The sequence below is a fragment of the Tigriopus californicus genome, chromosome 4, assembly GCF_007210705.1.
Source record: "Tigriopus californicus strain San Diego chromosome 4, Tcal_SD_v2.1, whole genome shotgun sequence".
NCBI classification, from domain to species: domain Eukaryota; kingdom Metazoa; phylum Arthropoda; class Copepoda; order Harpacticoida; family Harpacticidae; genus Tigriopus; species Tigriopus californicus.
In genome coordinates, this window is record NC_081443.1 from 6,159,250 (window position 1) to 6,174,592 (window position 15,343).

At 44.8% G+C, this 15,343-nt stretch overlaps 1 protein-coding gene across 1 annotated transcript in view; it reads right to left on the reverse strand.

The window, feature by feature from the left end:
* Positions 1–1,575: 1,575 nt before the first annotated feature.
* The window catches only part of LOC131879431 (uncharacterized), a 38,855-nt gene continuing 25,087 nt past the window's right edge, over positions 1,576–15,343 (reverse strand). The window contains exons 3-6 of the mRNA XM_059225757.1: positions 11,552–12,092; positions 5,670–5,769; positions 1,819–3,842; positions 1,576–1,741 (exon numbers count right to left, since the gene is read on the reverse strand). Coding sequence (XP_059081740.1) covers positions 1,656–1,741; positions 1,819–3,842; positions 5,670–5,769; positions 11,552–12,092 — 2,751 coding nt within the window. The 3' untranslated portion in view covers positions 1,576–1,655. The remainder of the gene's footprint in view (positions 1,742–1,818; positions 3,843–5,669; positions 5,770–11,551; positions 12,093–15,343) is intronic.

Consider the following 15,343-nt stretch of genomic DNA (forward strand, 5'->3'; position numbering starts at 1 on the left):
AGTTAGTTAGCTAGCTGCTACCTATATACCTAGCTAGCCACAGGGATCTGGAGGGAGGGAGGGAGGCTGGCTAGCCGTTGGTTGGATGATCCGAGCGATCCGAGGTTTGCCTCGTTTTACTTCGTTCTACCACCAGGAAAGCGAGACAACAACCACGGGATCTTGGGCGTCTCTGGACGGAGTTAGTTGAAAATGATCAAGGACTGACAAGAACGAGAAGGAGACGGAGAAGAGCAGCGAGAAAATAAATGAGACGGCTCAAAACTCGCCAGACAAGTGAGCTGGAAAAGATGATGGAAGGGGGGGGGGGGGGAGGACTGGGGCAGCCGCCGGCCAGAGGTCTTCTTGAGATCGAGACTCATCGACTAGCGAAACGAAACAAGTGAGAACAACTCAACCCGACTTGGTACTTAGTCCCTGCTCGACCCAGAGCAACACTCGCGTGATTTCATTGATACGCGTATACGACGAATGACATCTGGAGATCTGGACACAGGGTTGAACAATGGCTATGGTCCGGTTAAGTGAAAAATTTCCGCTCTGTGGCGTGTGAATTCATGAGTGAGATTCCCTCTCGCAGTAGTCGTTCTTTCGTTCCCTTATGGATACCCTTTTTGCACCTTAGCTCTTCCACGCCATTTCTGTCGAGTGTCGACCGACTATGAGCCATTCATTGATCGTGATCCTTTCGAGTTTGGTGGTTCGTTTCGAATTTGTGCTCTTTCAAGCGTTGCAATGGCGACGGATCAGCTTGAATAAGTGGCAATTAGAGGGGTGCCGCAGGGGCTCGTGGAATGTAGTAAACAAGCAAAAGAAAGACCAAATTGTTTCTTAGTCACTCAAGCTTTATTGCAGAAGGAATCACAAGACAATGTGGTGGTGGTGGTTGTTGCGGCTGTTGTTGTTGCTGTTGTTGTTGTAGAGATGGATTGAATGAGGAGGAGGAGGAGAAGTTGTTCTAAGTTTGATCACTTAGCAAAGTACAACAGATTGAAAGGAATGCACAAGTATGAGGATCAAAGAAAGATGATGGAACAACAGAAGCAGCAGCCGAGGCCGAGGTCGGCTGTGACATCCAATGGTAAAATGGTAACAACAACCACAATACACGATAAGGGAATCCTTTTTGTTTCCTTATTTCTTCTCATTCTTCTGACAAGGCTGGCAGTGGGAACTACATAATAAATAGAAGGGCCCTTTTCTCATCTACCTTCACGAGATGAGAATCATATCAGAAAAATATCATTTGCATCTAGGAAAAATAATTGCTACGACCAACTAAAAGATCAGGCTGAACATCTTGCTCGCTGTCAACAACATTTTAAACAGGAGACAAAGAAGAGAAGGAGGAGTAGAAAGAGGTTCATCTGATCTATTGAAATTGAGTGAGTGAGTGAGTGAGATGGGGGAAACGCCACTAAGACGAGACAACGAGGAACGACGGGAGGGGAAAAGCCCTCATGACCACATTGGCCACATTGAAGGAGGGAAAAAGGGGGGCACATAGCAGCGAGAGGCATAGACAAATCTTCAGAGGGCCGAGAAGAATACGAATGGAGAATACGTACAAAAAGAGCCGTTCAAAGATTTCATATTGGTCAAGTCTAACAAATCTTGATCTTCAAACGGAGAATTTCAAAAAGGTCATAATCTCGTTATCTGGGATGGTGAGCAGATGAGTTTGGAGGAAAGGGCGGAAGCCCTCGAACCGACGGTCCTCCCAAATGATGGTGAAGGGTATCTGCAAGAAGAAAAGATAAACGGTTCAATGCAGGAGGCGCTTGACGAAATCACCATTCTTGTCCATCGACAACTTACTGTGAAATATCGATGACGGAATGCTGGAGTTCACTGTAGAGGTCATGGCGGACGACATGGGGAACCCCGTGGCGGCAGCCGCAGCCAGAGAGAAATTGGGAAGTCCGGGAATCATAGATCCAGCTGTGACTCCGGGCATGAACGGGTTACTGTGCTTCGGCGGGGATGATATGGTGGAACTCAAGGGCAAAGACCGGGGACTGGACGCTGAGAGCATGGTCATGGGTCGATTGGGCATTGAACTGTTGGCCAGGGACACTGCCGCCATGCGATGGGAATTCACCATCGAAGCCAATGAATTGGCTACAGATGTTTTGGAATGGGGAAAGTTCAGAGCCCGCTCATGGAGCTCCTGAAGTTTGCCAGATGCCGGGAGAAAAGAGTTCGCAACAGCTGCATGTTGCAGGAGATCAAGTGCTTGAGATGCCGAAGTCGCTCGTGACAATATTTCTTGAGCGGCTCTCGAGTTAGACGACATGGCGGCCAAAGCGGCAACCGCAGCCGCGGCTCCACCCCCTCCCCCATGAGCCGGAGGTGGGGGCCCCGTAGATGAGAATGCGTTGTAAGGATGGGTAAACCCTGGAGGACCTACAAGGTGAGAAGGCAATCGAGGCATGCCGAGCGGGAACCCTGGCGGACCTCGACTTAAGTCGGCAAGTGGAGGTCCAATAGTTTGAGAGGTGGGTTTGACTCCAGCATTGTGGTACTCAGGCCTAATGCTCATGGAACTAGGTCCCGGTCCCAACTTGCCGGGTACATTATTCAATTTGGCTGACAGGGCTGAGGTAGATGACGATGGGATGTTTGGTTTGGCGAGTCCGACCTGAATGGGTGGCTTTGAAAGCGACGGTGGTAAGAGAACAGGAGGGTTTTGAGAGCCACCGGCAGTGGGGCAGCCGTTATCGTTCTCCTCATCTGAAATGTCTGAATAGGCTGGACTGGGCACCTTAGTATGTGAAGGAGAAGCGGAATTGTTGTGATTCACTGCCAGGGGTGATGAGCCCCCATTCATGACATTGGAATTCATTGAAGAGTTGGTTGGCACTCGGTTGGGTGCTGTGACTACCTGATGAGAGCTGCTCGTGAGAAGGGGCTTGACAAGAGCAATCGGAGCAGGGGAGTTCTGGTTCGGGGAGGAAATACCTTTGCTGCAATCACTTCCCTCAAAGTTGCCATTACTGTTGTTGGTGCTCTTCTTCTTGCACACCAGATCCAAGACTCCATCTTGGTGGTTGTCACTGGAACTGACAAAACCATTGGTAGGAGGTAATTCAGATTTAACCGCACCATCCTCGCTCGTCTGGTTCTTTGATGAGGTGACATTTAGAGTAGCGGATGATGCCATTATCGTGGTTTTCTTCCCCTCGTTCTCTTTATCTTGATTTCTAAGGGCATCTGCTTTCTTGGTTCTGGCGGCGGCAGCCTCAACGGCTTGAGCTGCTGCCTTTCGCTCGGCCTGATCATCCTCCAGCCTCTTCTTCTCCAAAAGAGCTGCATCGTGAGCCGCTTTCAATTCGTTATGAGAAAACGACAAGTGGAATTTCAGGGCTTCCAAGTCACGGAATTTCTTGGAGCATTCCGGTTTTGGGCATTCAATCAGACAAGCATCCCTTTCTGGAGACGAGCAAGAGCGTCCATCCAAATTGTTCGAGTCCTCGCCATCCTGATCGCTATCATTTCCATCATCTCTATCTTTGGAGTCCGAATTCTCAATAGCATAACAGGCCTCTTGGAACGAACGTCTTTTGTTTGGAGCAAACGCGCTGCCGACGTTATTGGTCAAGCTCACGACAACGGGAGCAGCAGCGGCAGTGGAAGCAACGACAGCACAAGAAGATGAAGATGGAATGGCCCCAACACCTTTGCTTTCTTGGGCCAAGGGACTGGCGGGAATGGCGAAGATGCTGTTACTAAGATGCCGATGGTTGCCTTTGTGTTTCCCACCTTTGCCTTTGACGGGTGGGGTTCGGGATCGACAGTTTCTGGCTTTTCGCCCTCGTCCTCGAGATAGGGCTGGAGCCTCCCTACAAACAGAAAAGGAAGGATATGATCTCTTAACAATGTAAACCAAATTGAGTTTCCATTCAAGATGAACATCACAGAGAATTCTGTTCCCTTTTCTACCCACCACATCACTCTACACATTGGGAGGGAAATTTGCTTCGAATGGTTCGAAAGAGCAGCATTGAGTAACTCGTCAAGAAACATTGTGAGTCATCTTCACCTTCAGTCTTCAACCGGAGGCTATGGCTCTATGGTGATAGTGAATTTAGGCTCTCCAACACTTACTCGATATCCCTCTTGCCTTGTCTCTCTCTCATTCCTATTCCGTCTCTCTCTTGTTCAACTCCCCCCCCCCCTTTACCACCCCATTTCGTTTGCCTGGTCCCAAAGATTTCCTTTGAAAGCGTATTGACTCTCTACTTTGGGTGTTGGGCAATCACTTTTGGTTGCTGAGCTCTGCACATTGATCTGTACAAGATAAAAAGGAAAATGAACACCACGCTTTCAGCAACTCAGGCTCTGTTCAGTCTGGCTAGACGTTCCAACATAGAACTCGGGAAAAAGAAAAAGATGCTTTCTCTTCTACTAAAAGAGAAGAAGAAGTAAGGAGAGAAGGGCGAGAAAAGCACTGCAAAGCAGACCGAGGAGTTGGTTGGTCCATTTCCAAAAAGAGAACCGAGTGTCGAGCAGATGAAGCTGCCGTCAACCAACCTCCGACTACTCCCAAGCCACAAGCCCCATATCAACCTAGTGCATAGTATCAGCGCCCGTCGCTTGTCAGTCAGTACCGTGTATTTGGTCCTTTTGCCAAACCAAGCTCTTATCAAGAGAATACAAGTCCTGACGTTCTTGGGAAAACCGGGAGCGACGATCTGTCTGTCTTGGGGGTTCAACTTAACCCACTGCTCTCTTGGTACTTTTCCATCTTCTCTCCTTATGGTCTTACATCTCTATTACCCTTGGCCTTTTCCTCTCTTTCTCTACTCAACTTGTCAAGCATTGAGACGCACTCATCTGATTATGAAGGGGCATTTTTCGCTTGATTTGTCTCAGATTTCTGTAGGGAAAATAACTTCATCATGAGTAAAAAAGCTTGTCTCGTTTATCTTTGAATCAATTCACACAAGACAAAAAATTGGCACTAGTCTAATCTTACTCCAATTTTCCGTTAGTTTCAATCTGGCAATAGAAACCCGTTGTTGCATTTTTTTCCCGTTGAAGGCTTTGGAATGTACCGCCCAGCATTTTCAGAGCCTGGCTTGCCTCTTGCTTCAAATCTTAGAGATTTGAGCAAGGTTCATTTCATTGAAGTTGGATAATCATTATGGTCTAATGCTCTGTCGTAAAGAGACGGTTGCACTTCAGGGAGTGTGTTACAATGAGATAATTAAATTACATCACAAAGGGACCACACGCACTCACACACATGATGCTCGGCCATCTCGTGGGTTTTGAAGAAAAATTATAACATGGCCCTTGATCTTTCTTCGGAGCTGAAATGGCACATTGCGTTCTCAATTACTTCACCTATTTTTACAGGATTGGGAAAAGGAATGAAAGAAAGACCTCTGTTCTTGACATGAGGAACATTTTTTCTCTTTTTGCCTTCTCTCAAAGCCCACGATGGAACAAGAGGCCTGGCTCTAGAATATCAAACGAGAAACTCTACCACTTTCGTACAAATGGAACACAAAGAAATGCTATTATTATACAGCGGAACATACTCCATTGCTCATAAAAACAGCATATGGGACATTACAAAGGAAACACAAATAGAGTAATGAAGTGAGAAGTCAGGTGGATACTCCAAATAATGTCAAATGTAAAAGGGCGCAAACAATCCTTACCTTGGTGGACCATATTTATGTTCTTCCAATTGACGGTTGCAGTCTAGTAATGTACCCATATAAGTCTTTCCTTTCCACGTGACGTTTATCACAAGGAGGCCTGGAACACAAGATTAATGAGCGTATTACTAAGTTTGCCCCAATTAACCAGGTTAATGAGTATGCCAATAAACATGAGCCTGGGGTAACAAGAATCGCAAAGACCACCATGGTGTGGCACCTAGTCTCAGCAAATTACATCAAACTTGAAGTGAAACACTTCTGTCGAATCACATTTCGGAAATATTCTTTCCATACTTCGCACGCTACACGGTATTCAAATTCATCGTGCCGAAGCAAGCACTACCAAGCTATTCCGAGCAGGTTGGTTCCTATTTATCATATATCCCTTTCGCAGATCGATCTGGAAATTAATATTCCAATCAGCTAGCCTCATGTCCGGAATTTGAAAACTGGTTCCTTTTGGCTGCGTACTTTGGCCCGATTTGCAGTGGTAGTTTCCTCGTTAGTTCGTTCGATCGATCGCTCCCTCCCGGCTAAAATGTAGCAACGACGAGTCAGCACGGAGTCCCTTCGGCGACAGCTGAGACACCGGAGATAGAAAAGTCAGCAAATCCCTCTTCAATCACCCTCTCTCTCCCCCACCCATCCTCCCTTTTTCCATCACATCCTCCCACCGAAACCTGCCCTCGCTCCATTTTGGTTCGATCTCCTGATACGACTATGTATGGAACCAATCCCTCGCGCCACACACGAGCACACAAATCCATTCAAGGCATGGAAGGAGAGAAAGAATGAGACTTAGCGAGAACAGACGGGCAGCCAAAGGTTTTGGTTCATTGATGAAGAGCCCTTATGACCACATGGGGTGCAGGAAAATGATTGTCCAATAAAAAACGAACACGGTCCATTAGCAGGGGAGTTCTACTTGTTTATGGGCTTGCTCTATGTTCTTAGGCGGTCATCATTGCGACAATGACCTCGATTCACTTTGTATTGACCCAAGGAAACGAGTAAGCCCTGAGTTCAATGGTGAGTTTTGGGAGCCTAAACAAGAGTTAAGTTTCAAGAGTTCTTCAATTGATCACGATCATGTCCAGATTGATCCCTCACGAAAAAAATCCAGGCAGTTTTGCAAAGTTCAGCGTCTCAGCGCCAAAACACTGGCCAAACGCATGAGATGCCAAACCGTGAAATAAATTCTCTGATCACGTGCCACTTAGGTGAGAACTTGTATTCGTAAAAATCGACTAATGAATCAATTTCAAACTTGGCATGATGGAGACGGAGAGAGGAATTCCAATACCAAATCCACGGTAGGTCCTTTCGCATTTCCATATCAAGTTGCGACGAACAGAACCTGCCTCGAAGTTCAAGCATGTTGAGAGGTATAATGTGGTATTTCTCAATCAGATAAGAGAAGGGCGGCAAAGGCGAGTTTTAGCTCCTAATGCCAAAGGTCTGTCTACGTTGTAGCAGCTACAGCATATCCTCGTCAGCGACGACACGGCTCAAAGCAGAACTCGATGCCGTCTGTCTTCTATGGCCTGTCTTCTATGGCGACTCTAACATGGACAAAAAAACATGATAGACTTCGGCATTGGCATGCATTGAGCATAAAAATTGACCTCGCACCGGAGGGAAAACATTGCAACGCATTTCGTGGTTCAAGATTGCCATAAAAATCTGGTCACTAAGTTGTTTGGGCAAGTCGGCCACAAATCAAATCGAAAGGAACGATTGAAATCAATTTTCAAGATAATGCATAAAGTTCGGGTTTCATGTATCCTCTGAAATTCAATCACATTCTTTGAACCCATGTCCAAGGGACAATACGATCGAGTGGTGTCTAGTTGACATTTGAACGCACAGCCTCGACGAGGGACATCTGCTAAACAGATTGGGGATGGCAAATTAGCCAATGCTATTGCGAGACCTCAAGGGAAAAATCGATCGGAAGCCAAACAACAGGATAAGACCGGGCTAGTGGAAGCCAAGGGAGCCTCGAGTTGATTGGAAAACGAATTGTGCACAACTCTCACACGTGCCATATGTCACATAAACACTAGCGCTTTCATAAGTACTGAACCTATTCGTTCGTGGATGCTGTGATTTTCAATGCTCAAGTCCCATTCATTTCTTGAGAAAGAAACTGAGAGCGGCGGCTGAATATTCCTATCATCCACCGACTATCTACAATCCGTAACGTGATACCAAAAACCGCAATATCACAATATCGTTTACAGTTCATGATTCTGCCCACAGGTCACTGCTGAACCAATCAGCTTTGCTCGTCGTTATTGTTTTGTTGTGGCAAGATTGTTTTCCGCAATTTGCATAGTTTTCCCATCAAGACCTCATTGACGTGAACAAGAAAGTGCATCGAAAGAGCCGAGAAGAATCATTTTTCTTCAAGCGAGTCTAATTCTAGCCATTCCACCCGTCGGCAATGATGATGGTGGGGTCCACACTTAATGCCCATTATCTCCCATCTATATGGTCATCATGACCGGATAAAGGTGCTGACGTTCAAACGGTGTATCTAGCCATCTCATTCTCCTCCGTCGAGTGCCGAGTTAACGTACAACACTCCACTGTCTACACCACTCTATCGGGCTTCCTCTAAATCAGATGTTAGCACTCTCATCAAGAAAAGGAATGCCTTGTTTGAGAAAGGAACCCAATTTCGCGACAAAAAGTGCATTTCTCAAGTTATATCCGGGACATCATAAAAACAGAAGCTAACGCCAGATGAGAGCACGACAAGAACTCGGGCAGGAAATCCATGCCATCTTATATATAGCACACTTCAGGACAATTTGCTCGAACTTAGTGATATTGCATGGCCTCTTCTTTTTGATCTCGAGGGAGAAAGGTCTTTAACGGGTTATTTTACATCCCACGCGATCTCTTGGGGATGTTGGGGTTAAGGAAAGATAAACATGAAATATCTTTTCAACTCGAATTGGGTGAGTGAAAGCCACATCCAATTGTTGATAAAGAGTGAACAGTTTGTCTCTCGGAAGTTTGAATGTTTTCCCTTGTACAAAGAGAATGCAGAGTGTCACTTTAGTTGAGGCGCTGGGGAAGTAACTCATAAAGTGAGAGAAACAATAAATAACCTCCCTTTTTCAAAATGTCTGTGAAGGCAAGAGTTGGCAAAACACAGGGCATCTGTCTTAACTCAGGGTTAGAATTGCAACACCGAACAGCCTTGCGAGCTTCTTGAATTGCATTGCACACACACACACGCCATTCTCTTTGTGGCGAGAATCAGTAGGAAGAAGCTCCAATCAAATGTTTATGATGACTTCTTCCCCGTCTCAGTCAGAAGTATGGTTCCACGTCCTCTTCTTGTTTATCATGACCGATGTTGCCCTCTGAGAAACTTCAGGAAGGATTATGTGCATATTGATGATGTCATGTTACCCTCGCTTAGTTTGTCGTGGTGAGGAGGTACGTGTACGTATGCTCTGAAAGCTACCACTGAATGTTTGACAGCATCCGCCTAATGCTATGCCCTATACATATACCATATCCCCCCCCCCCTCCTCCTTGTTCCCCTCCCTCTAAACTTACCAAGAGAAGAACTATTTTGGCAAATATCGGAGGTATGTGATGTCGTTTCATTCCTATTGTACGGAAAGAGTCCTTCTCTTCTCCACTTGCACTTGCTCATAGTTATTCTTTCTATTTCTCTTTGCCAAGTCAATTCGTCTCTTTTCTCCAACATTACACTGACGTGACAAAAGCAATAAAGAGTCATAAAAACACACCAAAAACTCTGCGGCAATCCTACTTCGAAGCTCAACGCCTGCTTCCCATACACTCAGCGAGAGCGTTTACTCTCTGCTACATACGCACTAAAGGCGAGTTCACTCTTCTTTGTTGTGTTGAGGAGGAACAAGAGCTTAGAAAAGACTAAATTCAGGGGTACGGCGAGGCAAAGGGCACATCCTACATACGAATAACTTGGTTCTAAAAACAGGACTCTGCCGCCAAAAGTTGAAGCAAAACACGGCCTCCCAAAAAGATCGTGCCCTCGAGCTTTTCAATGAACTTTACCTACAGATGTCTTAGGCTGATGAAGATGACTGGTGTAAAGTGAGAGAGATGGAGGTGGAGGGGGGGGGGGGCAATAAATCCTTCGGAATTGATTTATTCTTTCCCCAAATCACATTTGACATCTCTCTTTTGTCCCTGCATCTCCCCATCATTTCACAAGGAATTACATTCTCCTTCCCTTCTTCTCTCCATCTCACTTTAAATCTGGCTACATACCTTCTAACCTCATCTTTCTGGAATGACGTTCCAGCTCCTGGCTTCGTCGCAAAATTCTTCTCACACAAAGAGAAAACAATCTCTCTCGATAAATTCCTCTGGAACATGTTCAAGCTTAGACTGGGGGGGCTCGGAAAAAAAAGATTTCGGAAACTAATTAATCACTTTAATCCATTTTCAGCTTGTGTTTCATTTCGTATCAAAGGGGTCAATCGTTTCCGGTTTTGATAAGTCCGTATTGTGTGTAGGCTAAGCCAAGTTAGGCGTAGCACACAGAACGTATTTGGTGGTCCACATATTAGCATTGTAGCCTGATTTTGAGCCAGCCCTGTTTTCCTACCATTCGCCCATCCCCACTTTCACCGCAAACAGCAAGAGCAACAACAATGACAACAAAAGAGTAATAAAAACGAGAATGTCAATGAAGACCATGGAAACGAGTGTCACTTGATCGGCATCCCTGAACAATGATGAATCGAGGTGTAGACAACAAAGCATTCGAGAACTATCTCAGATTTGACTTAACGCTCACGACTTCAATTGCCTTCCCCTCGTGTGCCTTCTGTTCTGGCTGCTCGGTCTCAAGTCTCAATCCTCTTTCTCTGTCTCATCCTACCTGCATTTGATCGCTTGACTGTGCGAGAGTGTTTGTAGAAGTTTCACCACATTCTCGGGCCAAGCACAATTGAACAGAGAAGAGTGCAGCCTAGAAACCACGAAGGCCAAGAAATCATGGGGCTGTTCAGGTCATTCAGATCCTAATCTGTCGTGAGAGAATGCCCTTGTCAGAGCGAATTGACAAGTCTTTAAAGACCAAGGCATTTTAGAAGGATAGTTCACACGCGTCAAACACAAATGCTTCTGTGGGAAATATATCAACTTTTGAGGTTTATTTAGGGGATAATCGAGTGGTTTTTCCAAGACTGTAACAGCGTGTCTCTCAAGTTTGAACGATTCATCTCTGGTATGGTGGTGGACAAGACGTCACGATTTCTTAATAACTCTCAGGGTAAATTTTAGACGGCTTTTCAGGTACGACAAATATCATTTTGGTGTCCATTGAAACAACTTGTACGTGTCTCGTTGTTCACACGTCGAAGAATGCACACTTCACTTCGCAAAGATGGATCATTAAGTCGCCAGTTCAATTCATTTACTTGATTGTTTATGGAGTAATTAGTGGCTTCAAACTTGCGTATGAGATGGCTTTGGCCATTGAAGTCATGAAAAGATGAAGAAATTGGCTTTAATGAATGATGACTAGGCGGTTTGGCATTCACGATTCTCGTTTCAGTTATCTTCCCTCTCTCTTTCTCTCTCTCTCCCTCCCTTTCGATGTCGAAATAACAGACGTCCGACTGGTAGATACGCAGCTCGGCTACATATGTACATATATGACTACGTAGGCTCACTCATGCCTTCCCTCTGGATGAGTAGAATGTTAATGAAGATTCACGAGAGAGGAAAAACTGAACTGAAACGATTTAACTGGTCAGTCATCTAACCTTGGCCTTCAACACCACAATTTTTGACGTCGTTAATGACGATGCTTTTGCTTAAACGCCCTGGGGGAAATAAACCGGCTACTTCATGATCCTTACCTCTGTCTGTTTCTTGCCAAACAATGCCTTGAAGCTTCACAGCCGTACCGGGCTCACAAGGACCCAGATTATCAGGTTCAGTCATGGTAGCTCTCTCGTTGGGGCTGCAGAGGCTGCTAATCGGGGGAGGGGGTGGAGAGTGAGGAGGCTCAGTCTTACTCTCCGGACTAGATGGAGGCTCAAAATCGTCGTCCTCATCCTCTTCGTCACCATGATCCTCCTCATGATTCCCGCCTTCGGGGTCAACCTCTCTCGAACGCTTTGATGTGGACTCAACTCGTGGTTGAACTTCTTGGTGCGCCTTGTCAGTCTTTTTCCCATTGATACCATTGCTCACAGCCCCTGATAATGATAATAATGATGATGATGATGATGGTGGTGTTCCTACTCCAAGTACTCCTCCTCCCGCAGTTGTTAATGATGATGACAATGAGGATGAATTTGTTGGTGTTATAGCAATATTGGTAGTCGCTCCTATCGTCGGGGCAGTACTTGCCATGGTTGACGACGATGAAGATGAGGATAAGGAGTCGCCATTTATCTGGAATATGAAAACACAGGCGTGAATTCTTTTTGGCATTGATAATGATTTAAACTGATCGCCCATTTTTGTACTGGACATGAGTAGTAGAGCTATGAAAGACGGACGAATCCTAATAAATTTGTAGGCCCAGCTGTGGTCTTTCATTCTTCTTGGCCTCGAGTTGTTTGTGCTATTTGCTTGGGAAAAAGGAAGGAAGTTCCTCTTCCTTTCCGCCTATCTTGTCTTGTGTGTTCTAGAGGCTTAGTTTCTTACTCTCTATCTAGTTATGTGTGTGTGAGTGCGTAAGTGTGTACGAGCGAGAGATAGAGAGAACGACTATGACATAGAGAGACAGAGAGACAGAGAGAGGGTGGCGGCGGTTGTGCTACTTGGTGCTCCACTTCGAGTGCGACATCGAAGTGCCTTGGAGCTCACTTTTCTTTCACGCTTCAACGAAGTTTTTGATTTGAAGGAAAAGACGAAAAGTCAAAGACAACTTCGATTTGCCAAGATCACCTTTGTTGTCTTGACAAGATAATGGCCCTTGATTGATAGATAACTTGATCAGAGAACTTCCTCCCCATTTTTATAGGCAGATGGATTAGAGGTGGGATTTTCATTTCAGGCCACACCATTTTGACACCTACAGTATGTTTCGGCAGCCTCCCGAATGAAACGTAAGAATTAACCCGCCTAAGTTTCATCGATTCATTGACAATTTGTCTCAAACTTACTGATGAGTAGAAAAATAATCAGGTTTTGTTTTCGTCATTTGATCCATGTCAGAAACTGGCCATTACTTTGACACCTGGCCACAAACCCTGTGATTGGGTCCTTTCGTTCTAAACAACGGACAAGAGTAACAATAACAACGAAATCAATGTTTAATACATTTTCATCCATTATTGCAAACCATTCAGCTAGAGATATTGCGTTATCCAAGTTATTCTTTCTCGACGTGTACTTGTTGGTCCTCCCTTCGTCTTCATCATCAGTGGCTCACTCATTCACTCACTCACTCACTCACTCACTCACTCAGTCGCTCACTCACTAATGCCAAACGAACTTCAGTCACGCGAGGAATTGTTCGAACCTAAACACGACAAGTTTGGAGCCAGAATTCGCAAAGCCATTCTTATTTGACGATTATAGAGTCGCACTTGTCTAACGAACATGTCAGAGTCCTTGCATTATTATTAGATATCATTAGTTTATGTTATTTTTAGTAAAATGACATTACTAAACTAATCAGGGTGAAACACCTGAAGGACAGTTAAGCACTATATTCGTACCTTAAGAGAATTGTCATTCCAAGAGCCGGGGGCCATAAAAGCTGGACCATTGAAACATCAAACTGCATCATCCGTTGGTCATTTTCACCATTTTGATGGTCATTGCGAACAAATGGGAGTCGTTGGCTCGAAATGGAACGATGCCGTTAAAACTTGCTCCCCCTCCTCTCTAAAAAAGAACCACTCCAGAATCTACTTCAGGAGGGGGTAATAAATCTTGAGAGCTTGAAATTCACTTCCAAGCCCTTTAATTGACCTCCAAGTAGACCTGATAGTCAACTCGACGGATACTTTTGTACGTTGCGCCACTCGTAATTAAATCGTCACATCATCATTTCGGCTTTCGTTCCTCTCAAGCAAAACATCGGATAACACCAAATTGCAGTAATTAGGCTTCAATCCACATGTCTTCTGTCCCAATTTGGCAAGTAAAAAACGGTCTCTATGGAACGTCAAGGCTTTTATGGATCTCAGAGTCAATCACTTGTGCATATCATTGAACAGAAAGCCAATACCGTCCATATTTGTATGTATTTATGAAAGCGGGAATATGCCTTCAAGGTTTGCAAAACGAGGATCATCCACTCAAAATGCGATAGAGTCTGACATTGTGGTAACTACTACTGAATATTTGTGTCATATCATTACGCTTGAGAAATGCATATGTTTATGTCTATATCAGTGGAAAAAAAAACATTTGTTCCCACGATGTACGTTTACAAGAGTCTAGAGAGTACAGTTTCGAACGATCATCTCGATCGATGAACATCGTATGGAACATATTTGAGACATCGAGATATCAAATTGTTACTTGTTTACATGCAAATACTATATACATTTCTACACAGGTGTGGTTGTTATCATTTATAACTAAAATCGCCACAATAAGCTGCATATCGTTCTTAATTGAAAAAGGAAAAGTGAAATCGTCGCCATTATAGGCATGCAGCTTTGGCAGTCAGTGCATGACAAGATGTTGCGACGAATGTTGAAATTTTATTAGAGAATTAAAAACAAAAAGTTGGTTTATAGTATTCGCTGGGTGAGCATTTTTGTCTAACGTGAGTAGAAATACATGTTCGTTCTCCGGCTCAGCCTAAATCCATCGACTTTTGGAGTTCTCCTCCCCCCGATGCTCTAAATCGGTGAGCTTCAAGCCAGTTACTACATACAATGTGCATGCGGATCATGTGACGTGGGTGACTGAGTCAGGCGGACGAGAGGGCATCACAGTTTGAAAAAAGTTTTGAACAGAAAACCCGCCTGCGTTCTTGATTCTCGTGTAAATCCCGTGAAGGACAAGAAGCGCCAACATAAAGGGAATTGATTCGAAATGACATTGAACATGCTTGAACAAGAAGGCCTAGAAATCAAACAGATTGAAAGATTCAATTCGGTAAAAACGCATAGAATGATATAATTTCATTTGAATATATTGCTAAACGCGGTTGAGAAGCTCGATTGTGAAACAATATAATCAATGACTCGAAAAATGGAACTACTCTGAGACGATTTCTCCATCTCAACGACGAGCCCTCGCTGCGTAGCGGTTTCCAGTCAAAAAGCTCTTATGGCCATGACATCTTCTTTCCACTTCAGACTTCGTTGAAACCTCGAATCTTGGATGCCCCTTTCTTGAAACTAGCCACTAGCTAGTGCTGAAGCTAGTGCTGAAGCTGGCGCTGGCGCTAACGCTCGAGCTGGAGCAGATGTAGCTGCTCCCCGAGAGTTGCGCTTAGCGATTCAAATCTCTTCGAAATCTGATTTTGCCAAATTGAAAGACTGGAAGGAAGACAAACGATGACGCTATCAAGCACCAATCGAGTTCGAGAAGGGCACATCACGGAAAAGGATCTATCTTATAACTTCATTGCAGGAGGCAATCCATACACACTTCTGCATTGAACAGATCATAATCAATTATGACCATGATACTTCAGATGAACACGGGGCCGTTCTAATCCGTTTCCAAATCCA